At 44.6% G+C, this 26,223-nt stretch overlaps 1 protein-coding gene across 5 annotated transcripts in view; it reads left to right on the top strand.

Annotated features, from left to right (window-relative positions):
* The first annotated feature begins 2,880 nt into the window (after positions 1–2,880).
* The window catches only part of DAGLB (diacylglycerol lipase beta), a 29,746-nt gene continuing 6,403 nt past the window's right edge, over positions 2,881–26,223 (top strand). Inside the window, exons 1-11 of one of the 5 annotated variants that reach the window (XM_033095667.1) lie at positions 2,881–3,085; positions 4,476–4,627; positions 10,395–10,566; positions 11,564–11,822; positions 13,309–13,431; positions 14,211–14,338; positions 15,280–15,406; positions 17,235–17,318; positions 19,133–19,210; positions 21,493–21,573; positions 21,668–21,795. In XM_033095667.1, coding sequence (XP_032951558.1) covers positions 2,991–3,085; positions 4,476–4,627; positions 10,395–10,566; positions 11,564–11,822; positions 13,309–13,431; positions 14,211–14,338; positions 15,280–15,406; positions 17,235–17,318; positions 19,133–19,210; positions 21,493–21,573; positions 21,668–21,795 — 1,427 coding nt within the window. In that variant the 5' untranslated portion in view covers positions 2,881–2,990. The other 4 variants (XM_033095668.1, XM_033095669.1, XM_033095670.1 and 1 more) reach the window with 4 other exon arrangements.

Genomic DNA, 26,223 nt, shown 5'->3' with positions numbered 1-26,223 from the left:
CGGTGCAGGCGGAAGGCCCTGTGATAATATCCTGCCCAGCCTTTCCAAAGGTGCTACCAGGTTGGAGAACTTCTGGAAACGTCAAGCTGTGATTTCGTCTCAATAGAAAGCGATTTGTGGGAACCTGAGTAAGCCGCCTTCAGAGTCTTGACCCCTCACACTCCAGCTCTGTGACCCTGGATTTAACACGGTCCTCCTTCCCCTCGGTTACGTGCAGACGCGCCTTCCACAGGATTTCTGTGAAGTGTAAATGAGCAACACAGCTTGGTGCTTCAAGACGACCCCCTCTTTCCCTCCCTTCCTTTGTGCTTAGCTTGGGACAACTACCTTGAAAGCTGACCCGGGACCAGTTCTGGCCTATTAGATGACATTAGTCAGCTTTGCCCTTGGGAGAGCGATGCATCTATAGACACCGACTCCTAGATACCTTCCCAAAGCACCGGTCCGAGGGAGGTCTGATGAGGGCCCATTGCATTGAAGCTCCAGGTGGAGTACCGCCCCTTCACCCCCGTGCGCTTCGCCCTCTAGTGGCTAAATATGGAATTACCAAGGAACCTGCTCTCTCCCCAGTACGTGGGGCAACCCCCACACCCCGCAACTAATCTTGATCGAGGTTACCCTTCGCAGTGTGGAGCCTTCGCAGGTGCTGTGGGTGTTTGTCCTGCATTTTTGAAACAATTCCCTCTTGTCCCTGCAATTTAAAAGTAAATTGCAGCATAGTACAGCACTATTCCTTTTAAACAATGAGTACTTTTTATAATACGAGAATACTCCAGATGGCTACTCCTACTTTTGCCCTGGGCACTTAAAAGGGGAGTCTTTCGGCAAACACTACATTACACTTGACTCCATTACCAAAACAATGGAAACAGAACTTGTTTACTCATCTAATAAGGTTTCTAAGACAGTAAGTGGTTGTGTAACAGGGAAACTGGTGTGTCCTGAAATGTGACTTATTTAAAGTTCTGAGACCTGAAGATCTCAGGCCTGTAAAGAATGCAACTTCCTGAAGAAGAATCCAACTTCCTGAAGGACCACCTGGCTAAAACTGCACCCCCATGTGATATAAACAATAGCAGCAAACGTTAAATGCAAGGATCTCATTTTTCTTGGGACATAGAAATTTACTCAAAGAAAATCAAGCCCTAAAGGGAGAAATAGAGGGAATATGAATCAATTGATATGGGAAAAATGAAAGTAAAGATCAGTTTCTTCAAGTTAGTATGAAGATGAAATGCCAAGAAAGTCTGAAGAATAATTACAGTAGTTTGCAAATAAATAGTGAAATTAGCATGAAAGAACAAGCAGAGGATAAAGTTTTTTCCCCCCCAGAAATTCAAGATAGAGCAAATATGGCAGACTGTTATCTTTTGTTAAATCTGGGTGGTGGGTCCTTAGGTATCCCACATCTCTATATTTGAAAATTTTCGCTTAAAAAAAGTCATGATGGGTCATTTACCTTTTCAAGAACTATGCTTTGATTTGGCTATTTCACTTTGGAAATAACAAGAAATGGTTATTTTAAAAAATAGATATTTTTTAAACATCAATTTTTAAAATAGGTATTTTTAATATAGAATTGAAAACCCTGTGTTTAAAATAAAGGAATAATATGCTTTGCGTGACATACTCACATGATGAAATAATGTTTTAGAATAGGCCTAATTCAACTAATGGATGGATATTACATGGAAAGGCAGAATGGCTCTTTTCTATAAAAACCTTATAACTTCCCTATTTACAATTCCCTGTATCATTTTGACAACCATCAATACAATTCCAATATTATTATTCTTAACCCTGAAATTTTGCCCTTTAGAAGACCCCTGAAGGAACTTCAGACTTGGAAAATCTTGACATTTAATGAGTTTGTTTATTCATTTATCAAGTATTAAATACGTGCCTATCATGTGCTTCCATTATGTGCATAGCAGTGAACAAGATGGACACGGTGCCTACTCTCACGCCAATTACACTCTAAGATGGGAGTAGAGAGACAATAAACACGATACAATATCAAGGAGTGACTAAGTGCTGTGAGAAGAAAATTAAAGAAGGGTAAGGGAATGGGAAGCCATGGGTGTGCTGTTTTAGATAAGGTGGCCAGGGAGGCAATGACACTTGAGCTGAGGCTTGCATGAAGTGAGAGAGTGACATGGCAATACCTGCGGTAGGAGCATCCCTGGCAGAAGAAACCCAATGTGAAAAGCCCTGGGGCGAGAATGAGCTTGATGTGTTTCAGCGCGTGGAAAAATGGTGCCAGTGCCAGGCAGTGGGGTGATGGAGGGAGAGTAGTAACCCTAACTTGGGGAGACAGATAAATACTCATTTACAGGCTTGTGATGTGTGCCTACCAGCGAAAGGCCTCTGTGGGGGGTTGGGTCTATTTTAGGCAAAAAGTGCAGTCAACAAAGTCACCCCGGCTGCTGTAGGAGGAACGAATGGTAGCGACTCAGCACTGAGCGAGGGCTGGCTCGGGAGGAAGGCAGGCAGATCAGGCTACTCCTACCCACGGGCCCCGAGATGTCAGGTGGTTTCTGGCCCTGAATTCGTGAAGGGTGTCCAGTTCCCTTCTCCTGACAATGGGATGCACAGAGGGGACAACTTCGTCACAGCCCTGGGGTCCCACAGACTTGGGATGAGCCCCCAGATCCACCATTAGCAGTCGTGGGTCTCTAGGCTGGCTAATCCCTCCGAGCCAGGTTACTCCTTCCTATAAAATGGAAATATTAGTAGAATGGACTTCATACTCCTGCACACCTGCGAAAAGGTCAGCCAGCGTCCTCCGTGTCAGCGTATCTGCACAGGCGCAGAAGGTCTAGCAGCGCGCGCCAGGCTCGGCCTCGGCGTGCGCATGCGCCCGGCTGCGCCCCCGTGTGCGCCTGCGTGGAGTCGCGGTCAGGCGTGCTGAGGGGGCGTGCGGGCGCCGGGCGCTGAGTGGCGACTCGGGCGCGGCAGGTTGGCCCGAGGCCGGGCGGCGGGCCTTCACCATGCCGGGGATGGTGCTCTTCGGCCGGCGCTGGGCCATCGCCAGCGACGACTTAGTGTTTCCGGGGTTCCTCGAGCTGTTCCTGCGAGTGCTGTGGTAAGGGCGGCGGGCTCTGCGGGCGGGCGTCCCGGGCCGAGAGGGAGAGGCGTCCGAGAGTCGTGACAGTGTCGCTAAGTTCTTGCGGTGTCCAGAGTTTGCTCTGAGTTCTCGTATCTAGTTCTCACCGCCCATGGAGGTAGGTGCTGCTACTCTCCCCAGTTTACAGACGGCAAACTGAGGCCCAGAGCAGGTAGGCAGTGCCCGGGGTCGCACGGGTGGGCCCGCGGCAGGGCACGAGCACCCCTTCCCACGCGTGCGGCGCCGAGCCCTGACCCTGGGAGCCGCCGGGACTGCATTGCCTGCCGAAAGCCATGGCCTCGGAATCTGCTTCTCGAGCCAGGAGCAGCCACCTGCATCGTTCCTGAGCTCTGTGTGGGAACGCAGAGCATCTCATATTTGCCAAAGGAAAGAGGGGAAACTACCGTTTTTGAGCGGCTTGTGGCTGAATTCGACGAGACGAAGACAGGTTTGGCATGTGCGCTCCTGTCTTTCAAAGTGTGGCATGGAGGCCCTGAGCTCTGTTCCCAGAGGGTCTGAGCAAGGGATAACAAACACCATGGTTCTAAAAAAGTAGACTCTAGAGGGGAAAGGCATAACAACACGAAAGTTACGAGCTGCTGCTCAGTTTCATAGTTTTCAGAGCTACGTCTTTCCGAGATCATTTTTCATTGTTTCTAAACGCAGAGTCAATATCGCAGAACTGACAAGCATAGTTATATAATCCAGTTCCAGTTGGACTAGAATCCTTAGTGTGGGCTTCAGTTCTTGATACTGTGTTCTTTCCAAATGGTGCCCTGCCCTCTGCTAAAACACCTCCAGTGACAGGTCACTATTACTTTGTGTCATTTGGTACTGCCTTTCATTGTTCTGCCCTGAAATACAGAATATGAGTCCCCAATACTTGTCCTTTCAAGTTTTCAGTGTTCACCATGGAACATCTTTGCATAACTTGCTTCCCAACCCCTGATTTTCTGTGTTACACATAGCACATTACCATGTGTGTTTACCAACTTCTTGTTAATCCACAGAAGTAAAAATTCATTAATAATTTAGCAAGCGTATGGATTGTTGGTTTACCAGCTGCATGTTTCTGAGTCATGAGGGGGCTATTTTCCAGCAGCTCAGATTATAGTTGCTTTCTTATGGCTGTAAATACCTCTCACGTATACGACAGGCATAGAAGAAGGACAGTGGTGTAGGCCTGGGAAATATAACACTCGTTAATCAAAGTCATACTCTTAGTTGCCTTAAATCTCTCATTTATGAAACTTATATTCCAAAGTGAACCTCACCTTGTTTTGGAAAAAGCTCCTTTTATTTCTTTTTCTTGTGTTTCGCGAAGCACCTCCGTGGATCCCATTTCTGACCCGTCCCTGTTTCTCCACAGGTGGATTGGCATTCTGACTCTGTACCTCATGTACAGAGGGAAGCTGAACTGTGCTGGTGGAGCCCTGCTTAGCAGTTACCTGATCGTTCTCCTTGTTCTCCTGGCAGTTATTATATGCACCGTGTTGGCCATCGTGTGTGTCAGCATGAAAGGTGAAGAGTAGCCTTTTCTGTTTGACAGCCGGTCTATTTTAACAGCTTTATCGAGATATAATTCACATGCCATACAATTCACCCATTTAAAATACACAGTTAAGTGGCTTTTAGTATATTCACAGAGTTGTGCAACCATCACCACAATCAACCTGAGAACATTTTCATCACCCCAAAAAGAAATCCTGTGCCCATTAGCAGTCGCACTTCATTTCTCCCCAACTCCCTCAGCCTTAGGCATCCACTAATCGACTTTCTTTCTCTATAGATTTGCCTATTCTGGGCATGATCCAGGTGGAATCATCCACTATGCAGCCTTTTGATCTGGCTTCTTAGCAAAATGTTTTCAGGGTTCATCCATGCTATAGCATGTGTCAGTACTTCACTCCTCTTCCTGGCTGAGTAGTATTCCACTGAATGGATAGACCATATTTACTTATCCCTTAGTCAGCTGGTGGACATTTGGGTCATTCCCACTTTTAGGCTATTACAAATGATGCTGCTGTATTCATATGCGTGTTTTTGTATAGATGTATGTTTTTCATTTCTCTCGGATATGTACCTAGGGGTGGAATAGCTAGATCATACAGCAACTGTCTTCAATTTTATGAGGATCTGCCAGGCTGTTTTCTGAGCAGCTGTACCATTTTCCTTTCCCATAAGTTCATAAGGGTTTCAGTTTCTCCACATCAACAACACTTGTTATTATCTGACTTTTTTGATCATAGCCATTCTAGTAGATGTGAAATGGTATCTCATGGTGGTTTTGAGTTGCATTTTCTTGATGATTAATGATATTGAGCATTTTTTCACGTAGTTATTGGGCATTTGTGTATCATTTTTAGAGAAACGTCTACTTAGATCCTTTGTCCAATTTAAAATTGGGATATTTGTCCTTTTATTAGTGAGTTGTAAGAGTTACATCTATTCTTAATGATAATTTGTTTCTGCATGTTACCATTCTCTGCAATCACTTAACTGAGAATGGCTCCGAAAATGTTGGAAACCTTCATAGGATGAGTTGAGCACACTGGTGACTAATAAATAAATGCATCAGTAAATAAACCTCATTGGTCAAAGGCAAGGCATGCCAGCATCCAGTGTGTTTCGGTGTTTTATCACTGCTTGAATCGGGATGTAGGAGGCGTGCTTACAGATCATAGATAGTGATGAAAAAACTGGGAGGGAGTAGCTGATACCGGGTAAGGGTGACAGAAGCAAGATCTTGATATTTTTGAACAATAGACTGAAAGTTAAAAGATAGTAGTTCACAAGGAGAGTTATAGAAAGAAATGTTAGTGGTAAAGTGTTTTATGAAAAAATACCGTAGGGTTTGGATGACTAAGAATATGGCCTGTGCCCACTTGCTGTAGCAAGCTGTAGAAAACAGAGCTCTGTGTATTTTAGTATACCTCTGAAAATATGGATGCGTGGGGTCTGGATCGAAGAAGGTCCTAGTTTTGCGGTCTGTGTCAGTCCCTAAGGCTGGGGTGTCATTGGTGCTGGATGCTGAAGGGACTGAATGTGTACAATGTGGCTTTAGCACTGTGACGTTAAAGAAGGCAGAATTTCTGCAAGATGAAGTATGTAGATTGGTGTCATTTCTCATACAACATTACCTCCTTTATTTGCTCTTTCTGTTCAGATCACGTTCTGGTTAGTACATCCAAGTTTACAGCTGTAATAGTGGGATCAGATTTGAAGCAATAAGTGTAAGCTTATTGTCAACGTTCCCTGAAGTGTTTTCCTTCAGATGTTTTTGGTGGTGTTGGGGCACGTTCACAGCCCTGTGACGGACGGCCCCTCCTCCTCCTCGGCTCTTGCACAGTGCCCTCCCGTCATATCAGATCAGAGCTCAGAAAACATGTGCCGACGACCACGGGTGTTAGGGGTGGGTTGCCTCCCCAGCAGCCTCCTCCAAACAGCGCAGTTTTATTTGGGATGTCTCTCATCCCTCACATACCGAGAGTCTGTGTCAGAGACGCTGGCCCTCTGCCCAGCTCAGGAATGATCCCCATGTGTCAGTGATCAGCTCAGGAGTGGGCATGTGACCTGATTTGCACCAGTGAAATTCAGGGAGTTCACCGCGAAGTTCTGGGGAAGTCCTTCCATGCTCCCCTAGGAACGTACTGTTTGCCTTCTGGACGATGCTGTGTATGGATGAGCTGCTGAATTCCTGCTGTACTGAGGCCAGAATGAGCTGACATACAGAGGACAGAACGTGTGAAGCGCAGGGAGCCCTGACACCTGTCCTGGCCCCGCACTTCCAGTCCCTCAGGTCAACGCAGATCCTTCCTGTTTTTTAACCAGTTTGAGTTGGAGATACCACCACTGAACTGAAAATACCATGTTTATAAAAGCATCTTAGTTTAACTGCCAATTTGTTACAAATGATTAACATATGTTTTATTAAAAACATTATGCAAATTTCAGTGAAAAATACCATAAAGTAAAACAAAACAAAAAAGATAAATGAGAAAAAAATATTGTAACACGTGAGACTTCAAGCTTCTATGATAAATAAGAAAGAGACCAGTAGTCAGTAGAAAAATGGGCAAAGATCACAAACAGTTAAATAAATATAAACAGCTTTTACATATATGAAAAAACGTTCAGCTTCCATCACAGTAAGAAAAATCTACCTAGATAATATATTGAATTGGTGAGGCTATGCTGAAACAAGCAGCTTATTTTGTTGGAATGTAACTTGGTTGAATCTCTTGGAAGCCCAGTTTGGTGGGTGTGTGTACGTGTATGTGTGTACATGTGTACCAGCTTTTTCCTACATATTTGAATGTGTGCAAAGAAGTACTGGTAGGGCGTTCACTACAGTGTTGTTTAGAGGAACAAAAGGCTGGAATGAACTCAATGCCTGTCCATAGGCCGCTGGTTAGGTAAAGCATAGTTCATTTATATGAGGGTTGTTGCACACCTGTTAAAAGGAATGAGAAATGCTTTGTGAGCAGATAAGGTCCAGGAAAGGCATGTATATCATTACATGTTTTGTTCACACGCAGACTGGGCGGCTACACAAGCTTACTTTTAGGAAGGTAACTGAAAAATGGGTTTAGTGAAGGAAGGAAGGCTACGTATTTCCTTTATACCCATTTGAACAATCTGAGCTTTTTACCCTTAAATGTATTACCTACACAAAATCAATGAGTTTTTTTATAAACTGTAAATTGTAGGTATATTTTTGAATAACTATTAACACATTGATAAATTTTATTCCTTTCTTTTTTTTTTAAGATTTTATTGGGGAAAGGGAACAGGACTTTATTGGGGAACAGTGTGTACTTCCAGGACTTTTTTCCAAATCAAGTTGTTGTCCTTTCAATCTTAGTTGTGGAGGGTGCCGTTCAGCTTCAAGTTGTTGTCCTTTCAGTCTTAGTTGTGGAGGGCACAGCTCAGCTCCAGGTCCAGTTGCCGTTGCTAGTTGCAGGGGGTGCAGCCCACCATCCCTTGCGGGAGTTGAACTGGCAACCTTGTGGTTGAGAGGACACGCTCCAGCCAACAGCCATCCGGGAGGCAGCTCAGCTCAAGGTGCGTGTTCAATCTTAGTTGCAGGGGGCGCTGCCCACCATCCCTTGCGGGACTTGAGGAATCGAACTGGCAGCCTTGTGGTTGACAGCCCACTGGCCCATGTGGGAATCGAACCGGCAGCCTTCAGAGTTAAGGAGCACGGAGCTCCAACCGCCTGAGCCACCGGGCCGGCCCGATAAATTTTATTCTTGATACGTGGGTAAATTCCATTGCCCCTTTTGTTTCATAAGTCACCGAATAATTAATGTCTTTTTGAGCTGAAAGATCATGTTTATTTAGCTGTTGGATGATACCTCTCTAAAAGAAACACCACAAGTTGTAGAGGGCATATGTGGGACAAGTGAAATTCAGTCATTTTTATCCAAAAGACTAAAGCTTGTGTGTTTACCTCTCCTCTTTTTCCTGATCATCTCTATAGCTAAGTTGGGAAGAATCTTGATATTATTGTGGTAGTTTCTAGTGTTGATTTGAGAACCTCCCTGCTGAAATCCTACTCTTCCTGCCAGGTGGGAGGTTTAATTACTGACTACCACGTTTTGATAGAACACCCTCGACATGCAAGGTCTGCCATTCATTTGGTTTTGGTTCTAGGACATCTAACATTGCTCTGCATTTGTGTCTCAACAGCTCATTGCTCACTTCATGCCGGAGGAAATCACTGTAGTGGCTAGAGGTGTTGAATTCTGTGACAGGCCTTCCTTTTTTCCTTTTGTTGCTCTTAGGTAAATGGCTGTGCCTAGTGAAGGACGGTAGGATTGCTTCACCAAGACTATTAAGGACATACCATTCAGGGACATAGCTGTGCTGGTCAATTATGGGCCATGTGACCTCAGACGCCCACTGCAGCAGCCAGGGCCACACCAGCAACTCTCTATCTTGAGAAGAAAATAAATATCTAAATAAAATAAGAATGTTTTTCTGGGCAGGCGTAACTATAGAAAGGAGACTTTTTCAGTATCTTGCTTCTTTTCTGGAACCTTAAAAACAGAACTCCATTTCCTGCTTCCTTATTTATTTCGGTCATGCGGTACTGGCATGTTGGATGGAGTTTCAGATCCAGATGCCACTGACAGCATTAGGGCATTCTTGTATTTGGGACCCCGGCTCTCCAGAAAGCAGGGTGTGGACAGACAGTTTCCTGTTTCTCTCGGGTGATCGGCTGTTGTACAATAACAAGTTCCAAATATAGAACTGATTTTTTTCATGCCTGTGCTCGCTGTCCCTCAGAAGAGAGAGTGCTGATTCAGTCGCCTTATAAGATTTTACCTTTGTGCCAAAGTGAGGCCTGATAGGGTCTAATATTTTTAAATGTGACTAAATAATTCATTCTAATGGAAAATAATGTTTGGAATTTAAAAATATTTCCTGACCAAATTGTTCTTTACATCTTAGATTTTTTTCAATCACTGTATTTGTTTTAGTCATATGGCATTTTTGCGTTATTTAAATTGGTGTTTATCACATTTTCCCAAAGGGAGAGAGTTGATGTTTTACATCAGAATTAAAGCACTTGGACCTCTATTGATACTTGGATTTGTTTTTACAAATACAGTAAAAATGTTGTGTCTAAAATATTAGGCTTCTTTAAATGGTCTCAAAATCAGAATCGTTTCCTTCCCCAAAGTGAGGACGTTGGGGGCCTTGCTGAGGCAGAGCCAGGGTCCTGCAAACCTGCATTACATTTTAGAAAGTAGTTACTGAGTTCTCTGAGCCTCAGGTTCCTCATTTGTAAGATGGGATGGTGACTGTCTGTCTCACAGCCGTTGTGAGGATTAAAGAGTAACTGCTCTAAAGTGTTTCGGAGGTGCCTGGAGGGGTGGAGGACTCAGCTCGAGGCTGGTTAGAACTGGGGTGATGACAGTTTATCTCTGTTTGTCGGAACAGTTCTGTTTTCTGCTGATTGTCCCAGCATAATTTTTAATAGTGCCTTCTTTTGCTCTCAGAAGTATCCCAGTTTGGACAATGATTATATTGTTAGAGCCCCGAAGTGTTTTTAAACCCTGGTAAGTCTAAGAAATGAATCTGAGCCTTTTGGTCATGTTTCCCATCCCTTACTTTGTCACTTGCCCTCAAACTTAGGCATTGATTGCCAATTACAAGTAGAAAAAGTCAGATGGTGTGCATACAGTACCAGTATGTGCTCTAATAGCTGTATTTTTGTAGAAAGGAAGCTCTTCATCTCTGAGGGTGCAAGTGACCAATTGGGATATTTTCTGTATTTCAGGAACCATTTGTAATCCTGGACCACGGAAATCTATGTCTAAGCTGCTTTACATCCGCCTAACGCTCTTTCTGCCAGAGATGGTCTGGGCTTCTCTGGGGGCCTCCTGGATTGCAGATGGTGTTCAGTGTGACAGGGCAATTGTGAATGGTGTCATTGCAACCGTCGTTGTCAGGTGAGGGCTTCCCGTCGTCTCTTTGAGTTTCTTGTCCCAAATGCATTTGACACGTAGAAAGGTAAACAGACCTTTCTGATTAAGTACAGGTCACCTAGCATCATGCAGGCTTCCTAAAGTAGTTGGAAATTGGACCTTTTTGAGTAAATCATAAACATTTAGAGGCACCCGTTTATACATGAGAAATAATTCATCTTCCATTATGCATTTATTGATGTAGTTTTCTTTCTTACTGGTTCTCATTTTTCTGTATTCCCTCCCCTCTCTTATAAGAAGGAAGAAAACCTGAAGCCCAAAACAAGGGCAAGTACTCACGGTGGGATGAGAAGAAATACAGTGTCAGGAATTGCGGCAAAGAGTAATGCACTAGAGTAAGACTTGCATTTTTCAGGCTAGACACTTGATATTTTCTACATACATCCCCTTGTGTTATAAAGAAGGGACATGTGCTGATCGTGTGTTTTCTGAGTCTCACAGCAGAGTTCCCTCACAGGCTCGTCTCGCAATGGCACATGGTCATGAACCCACAGAGCCTTGCATATCGTGGACAAGCTAGAGCCATGTACACACATGACTGGAAGACTTGTCAGAGTATCTCATGATATGCAAACTCCTGTTGGTTTTCCCGAGAAGAACCCTGAGGCACTGGGGTTCTGGTCAGGGCCTGGGTCGTGGTCAGGGGCTATGGAGAACAAGTTCCAGTTGCTTCCATGCCCAGGTTGCAACTCTACCCACTAGACAGCTCCTTTCCTCTTTTGTGATCTTTACTTTTAGGGCTCTGATCTTTGTGGGGCCTGGTTAGCCATGGGCTCAACGAACTTTACAGAAGAAACAAGTTGCTCGCCTTAGTCAGCTTCTGGGAGAGTCACATCTTCCTTCGTAACTGAGCTCCAGTTGTACAGATGCAAAACCTGAAGCCGCAGGAGGGAGCCTCTGGCTCCTGCCTCTGGATGGAGAACCCACAGCCCTCGAGCCTTTTCCTCTCTTTGTTTTGCAGTTGGATTATCATCCTCTCCACTGTGGTCACCATTATCATTGTCTTCGACCCCTTGGGGGGGAAAATGGCTCCGGATTCCTCTGCTGTTCCCAACCACCTGGACAGTCAGGAGTCCAGTCAGTTACTTACCGGCCTCAAGACAGCAGCCACGAGTGTGTGGGAGACCAGAATGAAGTTCTTGTGCTGTTGCATCGGGAATGACGACCACACTCGAGTTGCTTTTTCGAGTACGGCAGAGCTTTTCTCAACCTACTTTTCAGTAAGCTGACAGGGTCTGGTTTCGTCTCTTTCTTGTGTTTAAGTAAATGCTTCCTACGTTAAGATGAGCACTCTGCGTTTTGAGCCCATCCCCCAGTTCACATAAAATAGCTCCTGAGAATTTGTAGTCTGTGGGTGTGGCGGGGTGGGGGAGATGGCACCTGGGATGAACCCGAGAGTGCTCTGGGCAGCGTTAGCCAGTGCCCTGTGTTTGCAGACCCTGCCTCTGGCCAGCGCATCCTGTGCTGACACTTGTGCGTTTATACTGTCAAGATTTTGAATTCATGTTTAATGAACGGAGTAAGTTTTTAAGGAACCTGTACATTTTGGGAATAATTTGGCTTTTCATGTCCTCCATCCAGCTGGTACTCAGCAGAAATGGAGAGTCATGGATCCAAGACGTTGTCAGACTTGGTTTCTTACTACTTTGTAGCTTGGTAGAAACAATAGATTATTCTGCTTTGGAAGGAAAGTTTGAATAGATTAGTGCAACAGAAGGGTGTCATCATTCTAGAGTGGTTTCTTTAGTGATTTGGAAATACTTTTTTGTTTCACATTTAATGTGCCTTTTCATATAATGTCCTTTAATAAACTGTTACTCTGATCAGTATTGAGACCAAGTAAGGGGGAGGAATTCTCATGATGGCCTGTGTACCTGTGGTCTTTTTCTCACCTGAGTTGTCCAACTGCACCGTCCAGGGCTGGCCCCGTAGCCTATCAGCAGCCCCCACATAGGGATTAGTGTGTCCCCCTAAAGAATTTTAAAGGAATGCTTCAGCCTAGTCTTAAGATAGTTGGAAGAAAGAAGAAGAGGAGCTGGCTTTTCTCAGAGGATGTCTTAACCTGCAGCATAGGCAGCACTCATGGCTCAGTGGCCAAGTGGCCAGTACCTGGTTCTTGCTATGGATCGGGAGTGCTGGGCGTGGTTGAGGGGCCCTGCCTGCTCCTTAGCCGTCCTGGGAGAGAAGGGTAAGGTTAGGCTCAAGAGACGCTCTCTGTTGCTTTCCCAGTTCTAGGTGTTTTTGAGGCTTGCTGTGCCCAGTGAGTATAAGTTCAGTCTCATAAATCTCTACCACGGACCTTTGGACCAAACCTTCACAGCATCTTGGGCAGTGAGAGTATAAACATGGACTAAATTGGAAAAAGTGTTGAATTTACCCATTTACTCCCCCCACTTTACAAAAGATGGGAAGTAGATTAAAAGTAGCTGTCACTTGAAGAAAAATTTGAAAAGGAATGTCTATAATATTTTTATGTTCTCCAGTGGATTTGTCTGATGGCAGGATAGTGAAAAACATTAAGCTCACATAGAGGAGTCCCAAAAGAAAAGGACTTTATAAAACACCTTTTTACATATAACTGTATCTGCGTGTCTTTGCATGCGCTTGTGTGCATCCATGCATGTGAACTGTATAGAACTGATTTTAAGGACCTCATGGGCAACTCCTGCTGAGTTTTATGACAAGCCTTTGTGATTTCCCATCCAGGACACAGATCTGGTGCCCAGTGACATTGCAGCAGGCCTCACCCTTCTCCATCAGCAGCAGGACAGCATCAGGAATACCCGGGAGCCTGAGGAGGGGATCAGCCGTTCCCCAGGGTCCTCCCAGGTAAGCCCATGCTTCTGTTGGGCTGTACAGCTTCGACATTTACACCCATTTGTAAGTCTTAAAGCAGAACAAAACAAAACTAGCCAGCAGCAGTTCAGGAGTTGGCTTGCAATCTTATTTGTGCACTCTGCTAGTTGTGATCTGTCACCTGTGTGGTAGGGCAGCTCCTCACGACCTGGAGTTCAGCTAGAGGGATCCCATGCCTGGCCAGTTTGCCAGCCGGTGTAGTTTTAAAATATTGTCTTTCGGGAAAGGGTCTGTGAATCAATAGTTCCTTCTGGGTAATGTGTGTACACTCTTCTCTGGGCCTGGGGAGCAGAAACAGTTCAGCTGTGTTTCATGATAGTTTTCCTCCCAGAGATTTGTATGCTGTTGAAAGAGAATAGTTCGCCTAGATGCATGTGTTTCTCTGCACCAGTTCAAGCACCGAGTTTTCCGCCACTCACCTGTTGCCGTGGTGTGGAAACCTGCTGGCCTTCCCCTGCATCGGGCAGGAAGTCACTGGCTCACTTCACCTGGAGCCAGAAAAGTCATCAGGGGCTTGGCTGTTGACTTCCACTATACTTGCTGCATTCCTGTAAAATGAGGGGTCCGTCTCCATCTGTATTGAAGGACCCCTCATTTTACAGTCCTTCAAGAGAGGATTTCCCTTTGGAAGTCCTCTGTGAGGTGCATTCAGGGAGGACAGAAAGAGTACAAGCAGGAATTTGAGTTCAGGGGTAAGGTCTTAGTGTTGAGCCGCTCCATAATGGTTCGTTCCCCTGACTGTTTTTCTCCAGGAAGCTGATTTGGATGCAGAATTAGAAAACTGCCATCATTACATGCAGTTTGCAGCCGCTGCCTATGGGTGGCCTCTCTACATTTACAGAAACCCGTTCACAGGGCTGTGCAGGATTGGTGGTGACTGGTAGGTCGGCATGGGCTGGGGCCTCCGCCTTCCTTCAGATGTCTCTTGCTGTGGTGCCCAGACTTTATTTTCTAAAAATAATCATCTTTCCCTTTTTAAAAAAACTTTCTATTTTGACATATTTCAAAAACTGCAAGAGTAGTGCTAAGAACTCCCATATATCCTTTATCTAGAGTCACCAGTTGTGACTCATTTTTGTCACATGTGCTGTGTCACTCCCTGTATATACATATTTTGTCCCCTGAACCATTAGATTTAGTTGCAAACATCTTGCCCTTTTGTCTCTAATTACTTCAGCCTGTATTTCTTAAGAACAGGACATTCTTTTACCTAGCTATAGTAGAATTATAAGATTCAGGAAATTTATCCTTAACCATTAGCTAATTTACAACTTGTATTCACATTTTTCCAGTTGTCCCAGTAATATCTTTATACAGTTTTTCCTCCAGTCCAGAATTATGTGTTGCATTTAGTGATCATGTCTCTTTAGTCTCCTTCAATTTGGAACAGTTTTTCAGTCATTTGAAAAGTTTTTCAGTCATTTTGAAAAGGACAATCCAGATATTTTGCAGAATGGCCCTCAATTTGCATTTGTCTGATGGTTTCTTCATGATTAGATTCAAGTTGTACATTTCTGGCAGGAATGCTCCGTGAGGACCCTTGTGTCCTTGGTTCATCATAGTGGGAGACACATGATGCCAGTTCGTCCCATGGCTGGTGATTTTAGGGTCTTTCCATCCTTGGTGATTTCAGATGATTCCAGAAGTCAACACGCTAGTAAGAAGCATGCACATAAATATGTTGTCTTTTAAAGGCCATGATATGTTAGCCAGACTGAGTCCCGAAAGTTGTAAACTCTAGTCCTCACTGAGGTTTGCTGGGAAAACAGGACAGTGAGTTTGATATTCCGTGGTAGGTGGCTCAGATTGTCCCATTTTCAGTTGCAGAAGCAGGACAACAGAATATGACTTGGTTGGAGGTGATCAGCTCAACTGTCATTTTGGCTCCATCCTGCAAACAACAGGGCTGCAGTACGGGGACTTTGTTCACATCAGCTTTCATGACAAGGTAGAGTACAACAGTGGGTACTCACTTCTTTTGGGTCCTGGAGCCCTTTGAGATCCTGATGGAAGTTATAAATTATTCCCTCAGAAAAATGTCTAGTCTCTCTGTCTCTCTCCCCTTTTCCCTTCTCTCTTCCCCCCTCTCCCCTTCCAGGGGCTTTTCAAACCCCCTGGAAGCCCATACAGGTTTAACATAAGATGAAGCAAAAAGTCTTCATCAGAGGTACTGTGCTGTGTTTTTACATGAGTCCATATTTTATTGAAGAGCAGTGAGTTGCATTTGGTGTCAGTCCACACAGGTGTCTGGAGTTCATTGACGCTGGTTCCTGGGTCTGAGCTCCAACCACTGTAGTGCAGTGCAGTGGGTCTCATACTCTGGAAGGCATCAGAGTCCCTGGGAAGTTAGTGGCCCTACAGCGCTGTCCGGCTTCTACAACTGTCCTTGGCAAGGCTTCGCAGCTCCCCGGGTGATTCTCATGCACCACAAGTTATGTACCGCTGGTGCAGTGCACTGGTTCTCAAATTTGGTGCCTAATGGAATCTCCCAGGGAGCTTTGAGATCTCCGGAAGTCCAGGCCACATCCTGGGTCAATTAAATCAGAATCTCTGGCCATGGGACCCCAGCTCAGGAGCCCCCCAAGTGATTCCATTGTGCAGATGATTTGGGGACCACTGATGAGCGTACTGCTCTCCAGCCCAGTGGCTCCCAGAATCACCTGGGAAGTTTATAGAACCCCAGTGTCCAGCTCACACGCCATCCCAGTGAACTTGGAATGATTGGTTGAGACCAGGTGCGAGTGTTGTTTTAACACCCTCGGTGCGTGTGCCGTGCAGCTCTGCACTGCCCTTACCCTGAGTGTAAGGATGGAGAGAACTGCAGTCTTCCAAAGAAGACCGTTTTTCAAAGGGTTTGCGACTGTTCTGTGAGCGCTTTCAAGGAACCTTCACACAAGGACATCCTGGTCCTCTCCTGTGGAAACCAGGCACAGGAGGTTGGCAGTCGTTTCTTTCCCGCTTGCTCCAAATACACAACTGTTCACCGTAAGAGAGTGGCCGTCATCGCTTTTGCTGCCATTGGTCAGGCGCCTTCCACAGGCCAGGTGCTTTCTGTCTGCGCACCAGCCAGCGGAGTTGGGTGCCATTATATCCTTGAAGATGAAGAAACAGACTAAGAGCACGGAAGATGTGTGCCTGTGCTCGTGGGGCTGGGGGGGACGGCGGGTGGGGGGCAGAGTGGAGTCTGCCGAACACAGTACTCTCTCAGTTTTCTTTTGGGACGAGCTCTGAAGCCAGGAGCCCAGAGGTACAGCTTCACCTGTGGTTGCTTCTAAAGGAAAGTGGGCGCTTACAGGGCCCAGAGCCTCGTACCCTGCTCAGGCTTATACCAAGTACAGGCCCCACCCTGCCCGAGGTAACAGGGTGGCAGTACCCTGAAGAGAGCCATTGGTGAACAGCACCTGTCTGTCCTGGCCCAGAGCGATGACTTGTAGTTGGTCCCCACAGATCTGGATTTATCCATGGACTCCCTGCTGGTGCTTGGACTGAGAAGAAGGAGGTCAAGTTCGACTGTAGCGCCCACACAAAAGTGTAGATGCGCTGTGCTGTGGGGTGTTCATGTGAACGAAGCATGCTTATGAAAGCCCTCAGTTAGAGTGTCAGAGTAGTCATGCCGCCTGGTGACGGGGAGACAGCCCACACAGTGTGCTCCCTTCCTCCCACGTTCAGGAATCAGGTTTTCATTGCTGTCCTGTCAGAGACACTGGGTTGGCCCCCCTGAATCAGCACGTGTGTGCTCGTCACTCAGGCCTTGTGCTTCTTCCTCTCTCCCACAGGTATACGAGCTTCCCTTTCTAGTGGCTCTGGATCACAGGAAAGAAGCTGTTGTGGTCGCTGTGAGAGGGACCATGTCTCTGCAGGTAAGGGGCCCGACACGGTCGGCCGGGGACAGGGGCCCCCAGCTAGCAAGCTGCAGGTGCCTGCCTGCCTGCTGAGCCTTCTCTGCCGGAACTGAGGGAAAGAAGTCATGAGGTCCTGCGTAAGTCAGGAAAACCCAGGACAGAAGATGAGGAAGCGAATCCAGGCTTGTGAAATAGTCCCCTCGAGAAAACAGATGAGGTCGTTTCCTTTTAATTGAGAAATGTCAGAAACATAAAGGCCAGCAGGTTGGGCTCCCCCGCTCAGGGATGCCCGCTTGGCTCCCTGATGAGCCTGGCCAGGCCTCCAAACTGGGGGACTGTCCCCGTGAAATTCTACACCCAGAGCCAGAAAGGGACAGTAAGTTAGGTAGTCCCATGTTGTCAGCGTCACTTCAGCGTTCTGGATCTCAGCCCTTCGGATGCTGTGAGAACCGCCGTTCCCCCCTCCCCAGCCCGGGCACCCCTGTCCCGCCCGCTCATGCCTGACTTCTGGGCCCCGTGGAGACGCTGGATGACATTCCTCTGTCCATTTCTGTGTCAGTCTCTCTGGTCTCTCCCTGGCTGCTCCTCGGTCTCTGTCTGGTTCTTACTTCCCTGCTGACCCTGAAAATGTAATGAATCTCCACAGCTTGAGCCTCCCCTCTGCGCGCTCTGACCGGTTCTGTGGGGCAGGCTTGCAGCTCTTCACGAGCCACCTGGGTCTGCCCCGAAGATATCAGAGCCCTCGCCTCTTCCCGGATCTGCTCCTCCATCTGGCCCCCATTTCCGGCAGTAATGCAGTGCCCCCAGCTGCGCACTGAAGGAGTGGCCGAGGGCCTACACTTTCTCCTCCCTCCCTCCCCGCCCAGGCTGTGTGTGGAGCCCTGCCATGGCCGTCTCTGGCCATCTCCTCCTGTTCCCAGCATCACGGGTCTCCTGGGCCGTCCTGTCGTACCTGGGCCAGTGAAACTTTCCTACCTTGGACCCAGTCTGTCTCTCACCTTCCCAATCTGTCCTAAGTACTGTTCACAGATACTCTGTTAGAACGTGGGTCACATCTTACCATTCCTTCTCAAAAACCTCTGGCGACTTGCCGCTGCTTTAATACAAAGTTCATATTTCTTATCACAGCCCTGCTGGTGCTTTATGACCTTACCCCACCCTGCCTTTCCAGTTCCCACTCAGCGCTGGGCACAGGGCCAGTGGTTCCCAACCTTGACAGTGCACCTGTGCAGCTATGTGAATAGTGTAGACGAGGAGCCCCTCCCCCAGCGAGTTGGGCTCATGGGGTCCTAGGAGCACACCAGCCTCTCACAGGCAGCCCCTCTGCCCATATCTGCCCATTGCTGAGCGGCCCACTGCCTACTTCCTGCGCAGATGCCTCTGCCTTTGGTTCTGCCTGTCCTATGCTTCCTGCACATGAGCTTTTTCTTTGGTCTCTGGCTCAGGTGCCACCTCCTCCAGGAAGCCCCCCTGCACCATCTGATGTGTCTCTTACCCTCCCTTCCATTTCAGCGAGCTTTTGACTGTAAGCTCTCGTACAGGGCTCACAGATGCTTTGTGTGCAGTGAGGGAGTGTGTCTTAGATATGTCCCAGCCCCAGGTCCCCTTCCCTGTTATTCATGCCCAGCCCAGAGCTAGCCATGCCACAGGTCAGGAGCTACCTGGCCACCTGGATTTCTCTCCTGAATTCAGGCTTTATGGGTTCAGGTCTCAACAGTCTGACCCAGGAGATCGTGCCATCCCAGCTATCCCTCAGAGGGACCCCCCTGCCCAGCCTCAGACAGTGCACGACTCACCCCAGCTGACACCCCTTCCTCAATGCACCTTTGCAGGACATCCTTACGGACCTGTCAGCAGAGAGCGAGACTCTGGACTTAGAGTGCGAGGTGAAAGACTGTTTGGCACATAAGGTAGGAGCCCTGGGGTCTGGAAGGTTCTGTGAAGGAGAAACTGAAAGGGGTTGGAATTGTCCCAGCTCTGAATCTCTCACGTTAATTCAAGCCGTAAACAAATACCTACTATACGCCAGGTGCTGTGCAAAGAGATACGTTTATTCTTACAGCGCAGGTTCTCACGACAGCCCTAGGAGGTGGTGGTGGTTTTCATTTTTTTTAAGAGAGAAGCAGGTTCACAATGGACATTTGGGTTTTGCTCACGTTTTGGCTGTTGTGAACAATATTGCTATGAGCGTGGGTGTAGATACTGGTTGAGTCCCTGCTTTCATTCCTCTTGGGTATAGGCCCAGAAATGGAATTCTGTGTCTAACTGTTTGAGGAGCCTCTACCCTGTTTTCCAACACAGCTGCACCATTTTGCGTTCCACCAGTAATCCATGCAAGTTCCCATTTCTCCACATTCTCATCAACACTTAACTTTCCGTTCTTTTTATTAGCGCCACCCTCGAGTGGGTATGGGGGAAGTGGTATCTCAAGGGGCTTTTGATGTGCGCTTCCCTGATGACTAATGAGGTTACAGAGCAGAGTGTTCTAACGTCTGACGGAAAACGGGTGATTCCCAGAGGTTACAGCAGCTACTTTGGGGAGAAGGCGTCAGTCAGGGCTGTAGGGCAGTGCGCCTGTGCTGTTCTTATACACTTCATGGTGTTTTTTAAAACCAAAACATACATTCTGTAGTAATCGTTTTTTAAATAAAATGCTTAATTTTTATACAAATATATGTTACAGTAGGTGTAGCTGCTGGGGACTGAAACGCAGTGTCCTGCCTGGACTATTTCCAGTAATGCGGCAGAGTGGAGGCTTTCGTCTGTCACCAGTAAAAGCTTGACAGGCCTAGGAATGTGAATTTTTTCCTTTAACTCTTAGCTGCCTCAATTCACAGAAGAGTCCCGTTTAACTATTTTTGGGCATGTATGAGAGAAACAAATTTAAACCCTATTGTAGAGACACATAACCAGCCAACCACAGGATGGGCTTGGCTGTGTGGTTCGGTTCTTAGAGGATTTGCCCGCAGGTAAAGGCTCTGTGTGACTACAGCCATGGCACTTTGGCCCTGGATCTGTTGACCAGCCGAGGCCGCCTCTGGCACTGCCTCATCCAGTAACAGTTCTTGCCTCATCCAGTAACAATTCTTGCCCTCGAATTGCCTGGAAGACAGCTGCTCGAGGCCTAAGGGCACGATCTGGCCTCTGTCTCCTATTGGCTTCCTCGGTTCCAGGTTTGGCTCTGGCACTGTCCTCAGTAATGGAGTTCAAAGCTGTGCAGCCGAAAATGGCCTTGGCATTTTGTCTGAAAGGCATGTCCCAGGGAGATTCCCACCAACAGCAGCTGTGGTCCAGGTTCTGTTCGGTTCTGACTGCCCGGAACTGCATACGTGATCGGTGCCAAATGAATGTTGAAGGAAGTTGACTGTATTGCATACGTGCAGGGGAGTAAAGGAAACGGTGGCTTGTCAACAATTGCTGTCAGATTGTACACAGAATGTTAAACCCTGCAAGCCTTCTTTTGGTTTCTCTTCCGTGAGGCCAGAATCCGCATTCTACTCACAGAATTATAGAATTACTGAATCAGGTAGCTTTAGAGATGCTCAAGCAGCCTCCCATCTGCTAGAATTTCTCCTCCATCTGTTAGAGGACAAGCTGTATGAGCGCAGGGGCCAGGCCCATCTTGTCTTGCTATGTAGGGAGCACTCTGAAAATATATTTAATAGGCTTGTCTCTCCTCTCTTAGAACTGCTTAACTTTCAAGAAGCTGTGACAGCTACATTTATTAGGATGTTTTAGGTTTGATTTATTTTTTGAAATTAAATAAAAACCTGACCTCCCTGTACCTCACTTCTGATGGTCTAAGTTTTGCCTTTGCAGGAACAGTGGATACTTAATCAATGTCACTGATTCAGAACTTTACGTTTTAATGTCATTTATAATCTAAATCTGACCAACCATAGGGACTTGGCTGGAGTAAATGTTGGTATGTCCATACGGCATAACACTATGTAGCTACAGAAAACGCTGTAGAAATAGCTGTTGACGTGGAAAGAAGTTCCTGATGACACCCACTGGTTCATGGGAATATTTATTGAGCACCTAAGTGGTGGGCGTGGCCACTGCCTGAGACCCTTACCTCCTATTTGGAGAGACAAGGTCACAAATAAGTGTACAGTGTAATTGTCGTCCGTCCTGATGGAACCCGCCTCATCAGACAATCACTAGCCACCTCCTTTGTCTGCATTTTTAGGGGATTTCTCAAGCTGCCAGATACGTGTACCGACGACTCATCAATGATGGGATTTTGAGCCAAGCCTTCAGCCTTGCTCCTGTGAGGTTTTAATTTTTCTTACCTTTCCTTTCCTTTTTTCTGTCATTAACTGTTTGGTCTTTTGACTTCTACTCATTCTACTTTTGTCCCCTAGGAATACCGGCTTGTCATCGTGGGGCACAGCCTGGGAGCCGGCGCTGCAGCTCTGCTGTCCATCATGCTCAGAAAGTCCCACCCAGAAGTCCGGTGCTACGCCTTCTCCCCACCCAGAGGTCTTCTGAGGTACTTCCTTGTTCTGAGTGTTACAAGGCGCTACCAGCCCTGTGGTTAAGACCATCTTTTACTTGTAACTTAATTATAATTTTGCATCCTCAGGAGAAGTTTGTTTTCAATTACTATTTAGTTGAAGAAAGAATGATAGCCTTTCATAGGTCTGTCTGACCATGCCTTTGATTTCCTAAATGGTATAATGCTAAGATTCATTTTTTTATTGAGTTATAGTTGACATACAACATTTTATGAGTTTCAGGTATTCAACCTAATGATTCAGTGTTTGTATATATTGCAAAATGAACAAGTCTAGTTAACATCTGTTATGTTACCACACATTGTAATAGAATTTTTTTTCTTGTGATGAAAACTTACTCTCTTAGCAACTTTTAAATATGCAATGCAGTATTGTCAACTATAGTCGCCATGCTGTACATCACATCCCCATGACTTACTTATTTTTATAGCTGGATGTTTGCACCTTTTGACTCCTTCCTCCATTTTGCCCATCCCCCACCTCTGGCAACCACCAGTCTGTTTTTTGTTATCTGTAAGCCTGGGTTTTTTTTTTTTTTAGATTCCACGTATATATGTAAGTGAGATAATACAGTATTTGTCTTTCTCTGACTTATTTCACTTAACATAATGCCTTCAAGGTCCATCCATGTTGTTTCAGATGGCAAGATTTCATTATTTTTTATTGCTGAATAATATTCCATTGTCTCTGTGTGTACACACATGCACACACACATCACGTTTTCTTCATTCTTCAGTGGACTCTTAGGTTCTTTCTATATCTTGGCTATTGTAAATAGTGCTGTAGTGAACATAAGGGTGCATATGTCTTTTCAAGTCAGTGTTTTTATTTTTTATGAATGAATATCCAGAAGTGGAATTGCTGGATTGTATACGGTAGTTCTGTTTTTAATTTTTTGAGGAACCACCATATTTTCCATAGTGACTGTACCTATTTACATTCCCATTTCCACTAACAGTGCCCAAGGGTTTCCTTTTCTCCACATCCTCACCAACACTTGTTATTTCTTTTTTTTTTTAATACTCATTCTAACAGATGTGAGGTGGTACCTCATTGTGGTTTTGATTTGCATTTCCCTAATGATTAATGATTTTGAACATCTTTTCGTGTACCTGTTGGTCATCTGTGTATCTTCTTTAGAGAAATGTCTATTCAGGTGCTCCATTTTTTAATTGGGTTGTTTTGGGGCTTTCTTTTTGGTGTTAAGTTATGTGTTCCTTACATGTTTTGGATATTTACCCCTAATCGAATGTGTCATTTGTGAATATCTTCTCCCATTCAGTAGGTTGTCTTCTTTTTGTTGATGGTTTCCTTCAATAACTTATTAGTTTGATGTAGTCCCATTTATTTTTCCTTTTGTTGCCCAAGGAGACATATTCAAAAAGATGTTGCTCAGAGTGAAAACTACCTATGTTTTCTTCTAAGAGTTTTATGGTTTCAGGTCTTATCTTTAAGTCTTTAATCCATTTTGAGTTTATTTTTGTATATGGTTTAAGAAAGTAGTTCAGTTTCTTTTTTTCTTTTTGCATACATCTATCCAGTTTTCTCAACACCACTTATTGAACAGACTGTCTTTATCCCATTGGATGACCTGCCTCCTTAGTATATCTTTGGCAGTGCTTTTCTGCATCTGTTGAGATGATATAGTTTTTATCGTTTATTTTGTAAATGTGATATATCCTGTTGATTGATTTACAGATGTTGAACCATGTTTGCATCTCTGGTCATGGTGTGTAGTCCTTTTCATGTATTGTTTTGCTGAGAATTCTTGTATCTCTGTTCATCAAGGATGTTGGCCTGTGACTTTCTTTCTTTGTAATGTCTTTGTCTGGTTTTGGTATCAGGATAATGCTGGCTTTGGACAATGAGTTTGGAAGCATTCGTTCCTCTTCAGGTTTTTTAAATAGTTTAAGGATAGGTTTTAATTCTTTGAATGTCTGATAGAATTCACCTGTGAGGTGGTCTGGTTCTGAACATTTATTTGTTGGGAGATTGTTTTGATTACTGATTCCATTTTATTACTAGTAATTGTTCTTTTCTCTACTACTAATATGCAGTACCACTTCTGTCACTTATGAAGTGTCCCTGCTCCTTGAGTCCATTTCCACTCTTTTCTTCTATCTGTCTCATTCTCTCTCGGTGTTAATACCATATTGGGTTAATTACATAGTTTTATACTAACTCTTGGCATCAAGTAGGGCAAATCCCCATGTCTTTTCCTTTTTCAAGAGCATCTATGCTATTTGTGTCCCTTTGCACCACCATGTAAATTTTAGAATCAGATTTGTAAGTTCCACTAACAAAAAGCTTGGAATTGTGATTTCAACTCCCCTTATTTTCTAGTTCAGTTGGGAGGGAACTGACATCTTTATATAATTGAGCTTTCCAGTCTGTGACCATAAAATTACTCTCCAAATATTCAGGTACTCTTTAATGTCTTTCAGTAGTTTTATAACTTTCTTCATAAAGCCTTATACATATTTATTTGGGAACATTTGTTGCTGTTTCCCTGTTGCTGACCTATATAAATCCCATAGAACTTTGTATTTTGATTTTGAACCTAACAACCATGTTAAATTTTCTTACCAATTCATGTGCAGATGCTTTTAAAAATATGTGTATATAAGGACTTCATCTGTGAATGACGGTTGTTGTTTTCTTGCCTTTTGGTGCTGCTAGGACTACCATTGAAATGTTCCTTGTGTTGCTTGGTCGTCGTTCCCTTCCTCCCAGCACCCCCAAACAGGATCTGCTTTTTGTCACTGTAGTTTTGCCTTTTCTAGAATGTCACATAAATGGAATCATACAATATGTAGTCTTTTGTGTTATGCTTCTTTTCCTCAGCAAGCGCATCCAGTTTACATGGGTGTTTTCTGTTACTGTTAAGTGTATGTGTGGTTTCCTTTTTAATGCATCTTGCTTGAAATTTGTTAAGATTCTTGAATGTGTGAAATCCTAGTCATTGTCTTTTCACATCTTACCTCCTCTCTGTTTTTTGGGACTCCAGTTAGACATACATTATACATTCTCATTCTAGTTGCATGTCTCTAACTTCTCATTCATATTTCCTGTATCCTTTTTCTATGTGCTACATTCTGTATATTTTCTTCAAATCTTTTTTTCTAGTTCACTAATTTTCTCTCCAGGTGTTTATCATGATCAGTTAAAACTATTGTTTTATTGTTGAATTTTCAAATAAAAAATTCAAACAAAAATAAATAGTGTAATGAACCCACACCCATTTAATCAGCTTTAATAATTAACATAATTAATCTCATTTCATACCCCACTCTACTTCCCACAGATCTTACTTTAAAACAAATCTGAGACATATCTCATCTGTAAATACCTTAATATCTTAAAAGGTGCTTAAAATTAATAATTATTTGATTCCAGTAATTGATTCCATCCTCCTAATTATAAATGTTTTTTAACAATACGTGTTGGTAATGGTGTGTAATTTCTGTTGCATCACATCAGCTTGTCTCTCTGTGTGTGATGTAAGCAGATAATATTAGAGGTCGCAAATGTTGATATTCTATTTCCAGCATCCCTTCTACATTTATTAGTTAAAAATTATAAAGAACTTTTCTTGAAGTATTTGGTTACTCTGAGGTGTGGTTCACACAGTTTTTGAAAAGCAGGATAGATGCATAAATCCTTGAATCTTTCCCTTTATTCAGCAATGTTCAAAATAATGAATGGGTCTTCTAGCAGTCTCCAGAGGTGGAATTACTATTTTAAACTGTTATTATAAACTCCTGACCTTAAACATTTTTGTATTCCATTGCGTTTGTTTTGATGTTCACACTGGCCCATCTTTGGCCAGTGGCAGTCCCCCCCTTCAAATTAGGCTTCTCATCGTGACACACCAGCTGTCTGGTAGTTCCCTGCTCTCTGGTACTACAAAATATTCTCAAATTTTTGCGCTGTTCTGTATCTGGCATCAACCATTTCTCCAAGGAGTACTGTTGTGAGTGGGAAATGGTTTTGAGAGACTGTAATCTGGGCACGTGGGGTGCTCGTTACCACAGGCTGAGGCAGTTTCTAGGCCTTTTTAGTGGGAAGAGGTAGGAAATGCTTGTTATTCCAAAGAAAAAAAATATTCTGAGTTAATTTTGATACTTCTAATTTAAAGATCAGGGTTTTTACTTAAATTATTTGATTATATACTTGGTTTTAGCAAAATTCTTTGTATCTTTTATCTCCTATGCTAAAAATCTTGGTTTCTGTCAACATTAACCTACAATTTGCATTTCTTTCATATATATATATGTACATATATATATATGCACACACATATACACACCCACCCACCCACCCTGTGTGGGAATATATGAATATATATATAAATAGCTCATAGTTTCAGAACGTTAATTCCAATATTACATCAAGCAGTTAAG

The sequence above is a fragment of the Rhinolophus ferrumequinum genome, chromosome 24 (assembly GCF_004115265.2).
Source record: "Rhinolophus ferrumequinum isolate MPI-CBG mRhiFer1 chromosome 24, mRhiFer1_v1.p, whole genome shotgun sequence".
In the NCBI taxonomy this organism is placed as follows: domain Eukaryota; kingdom Metazoa; phylum Chordata; class Mammalia; order Chiroptera; family Rhinolophidae; genus Rhinolophus; species Rhinolophus ferrumequinum.
This window is presented reverse-complemented; position numbering and strand designations above follow the sequence as displayed.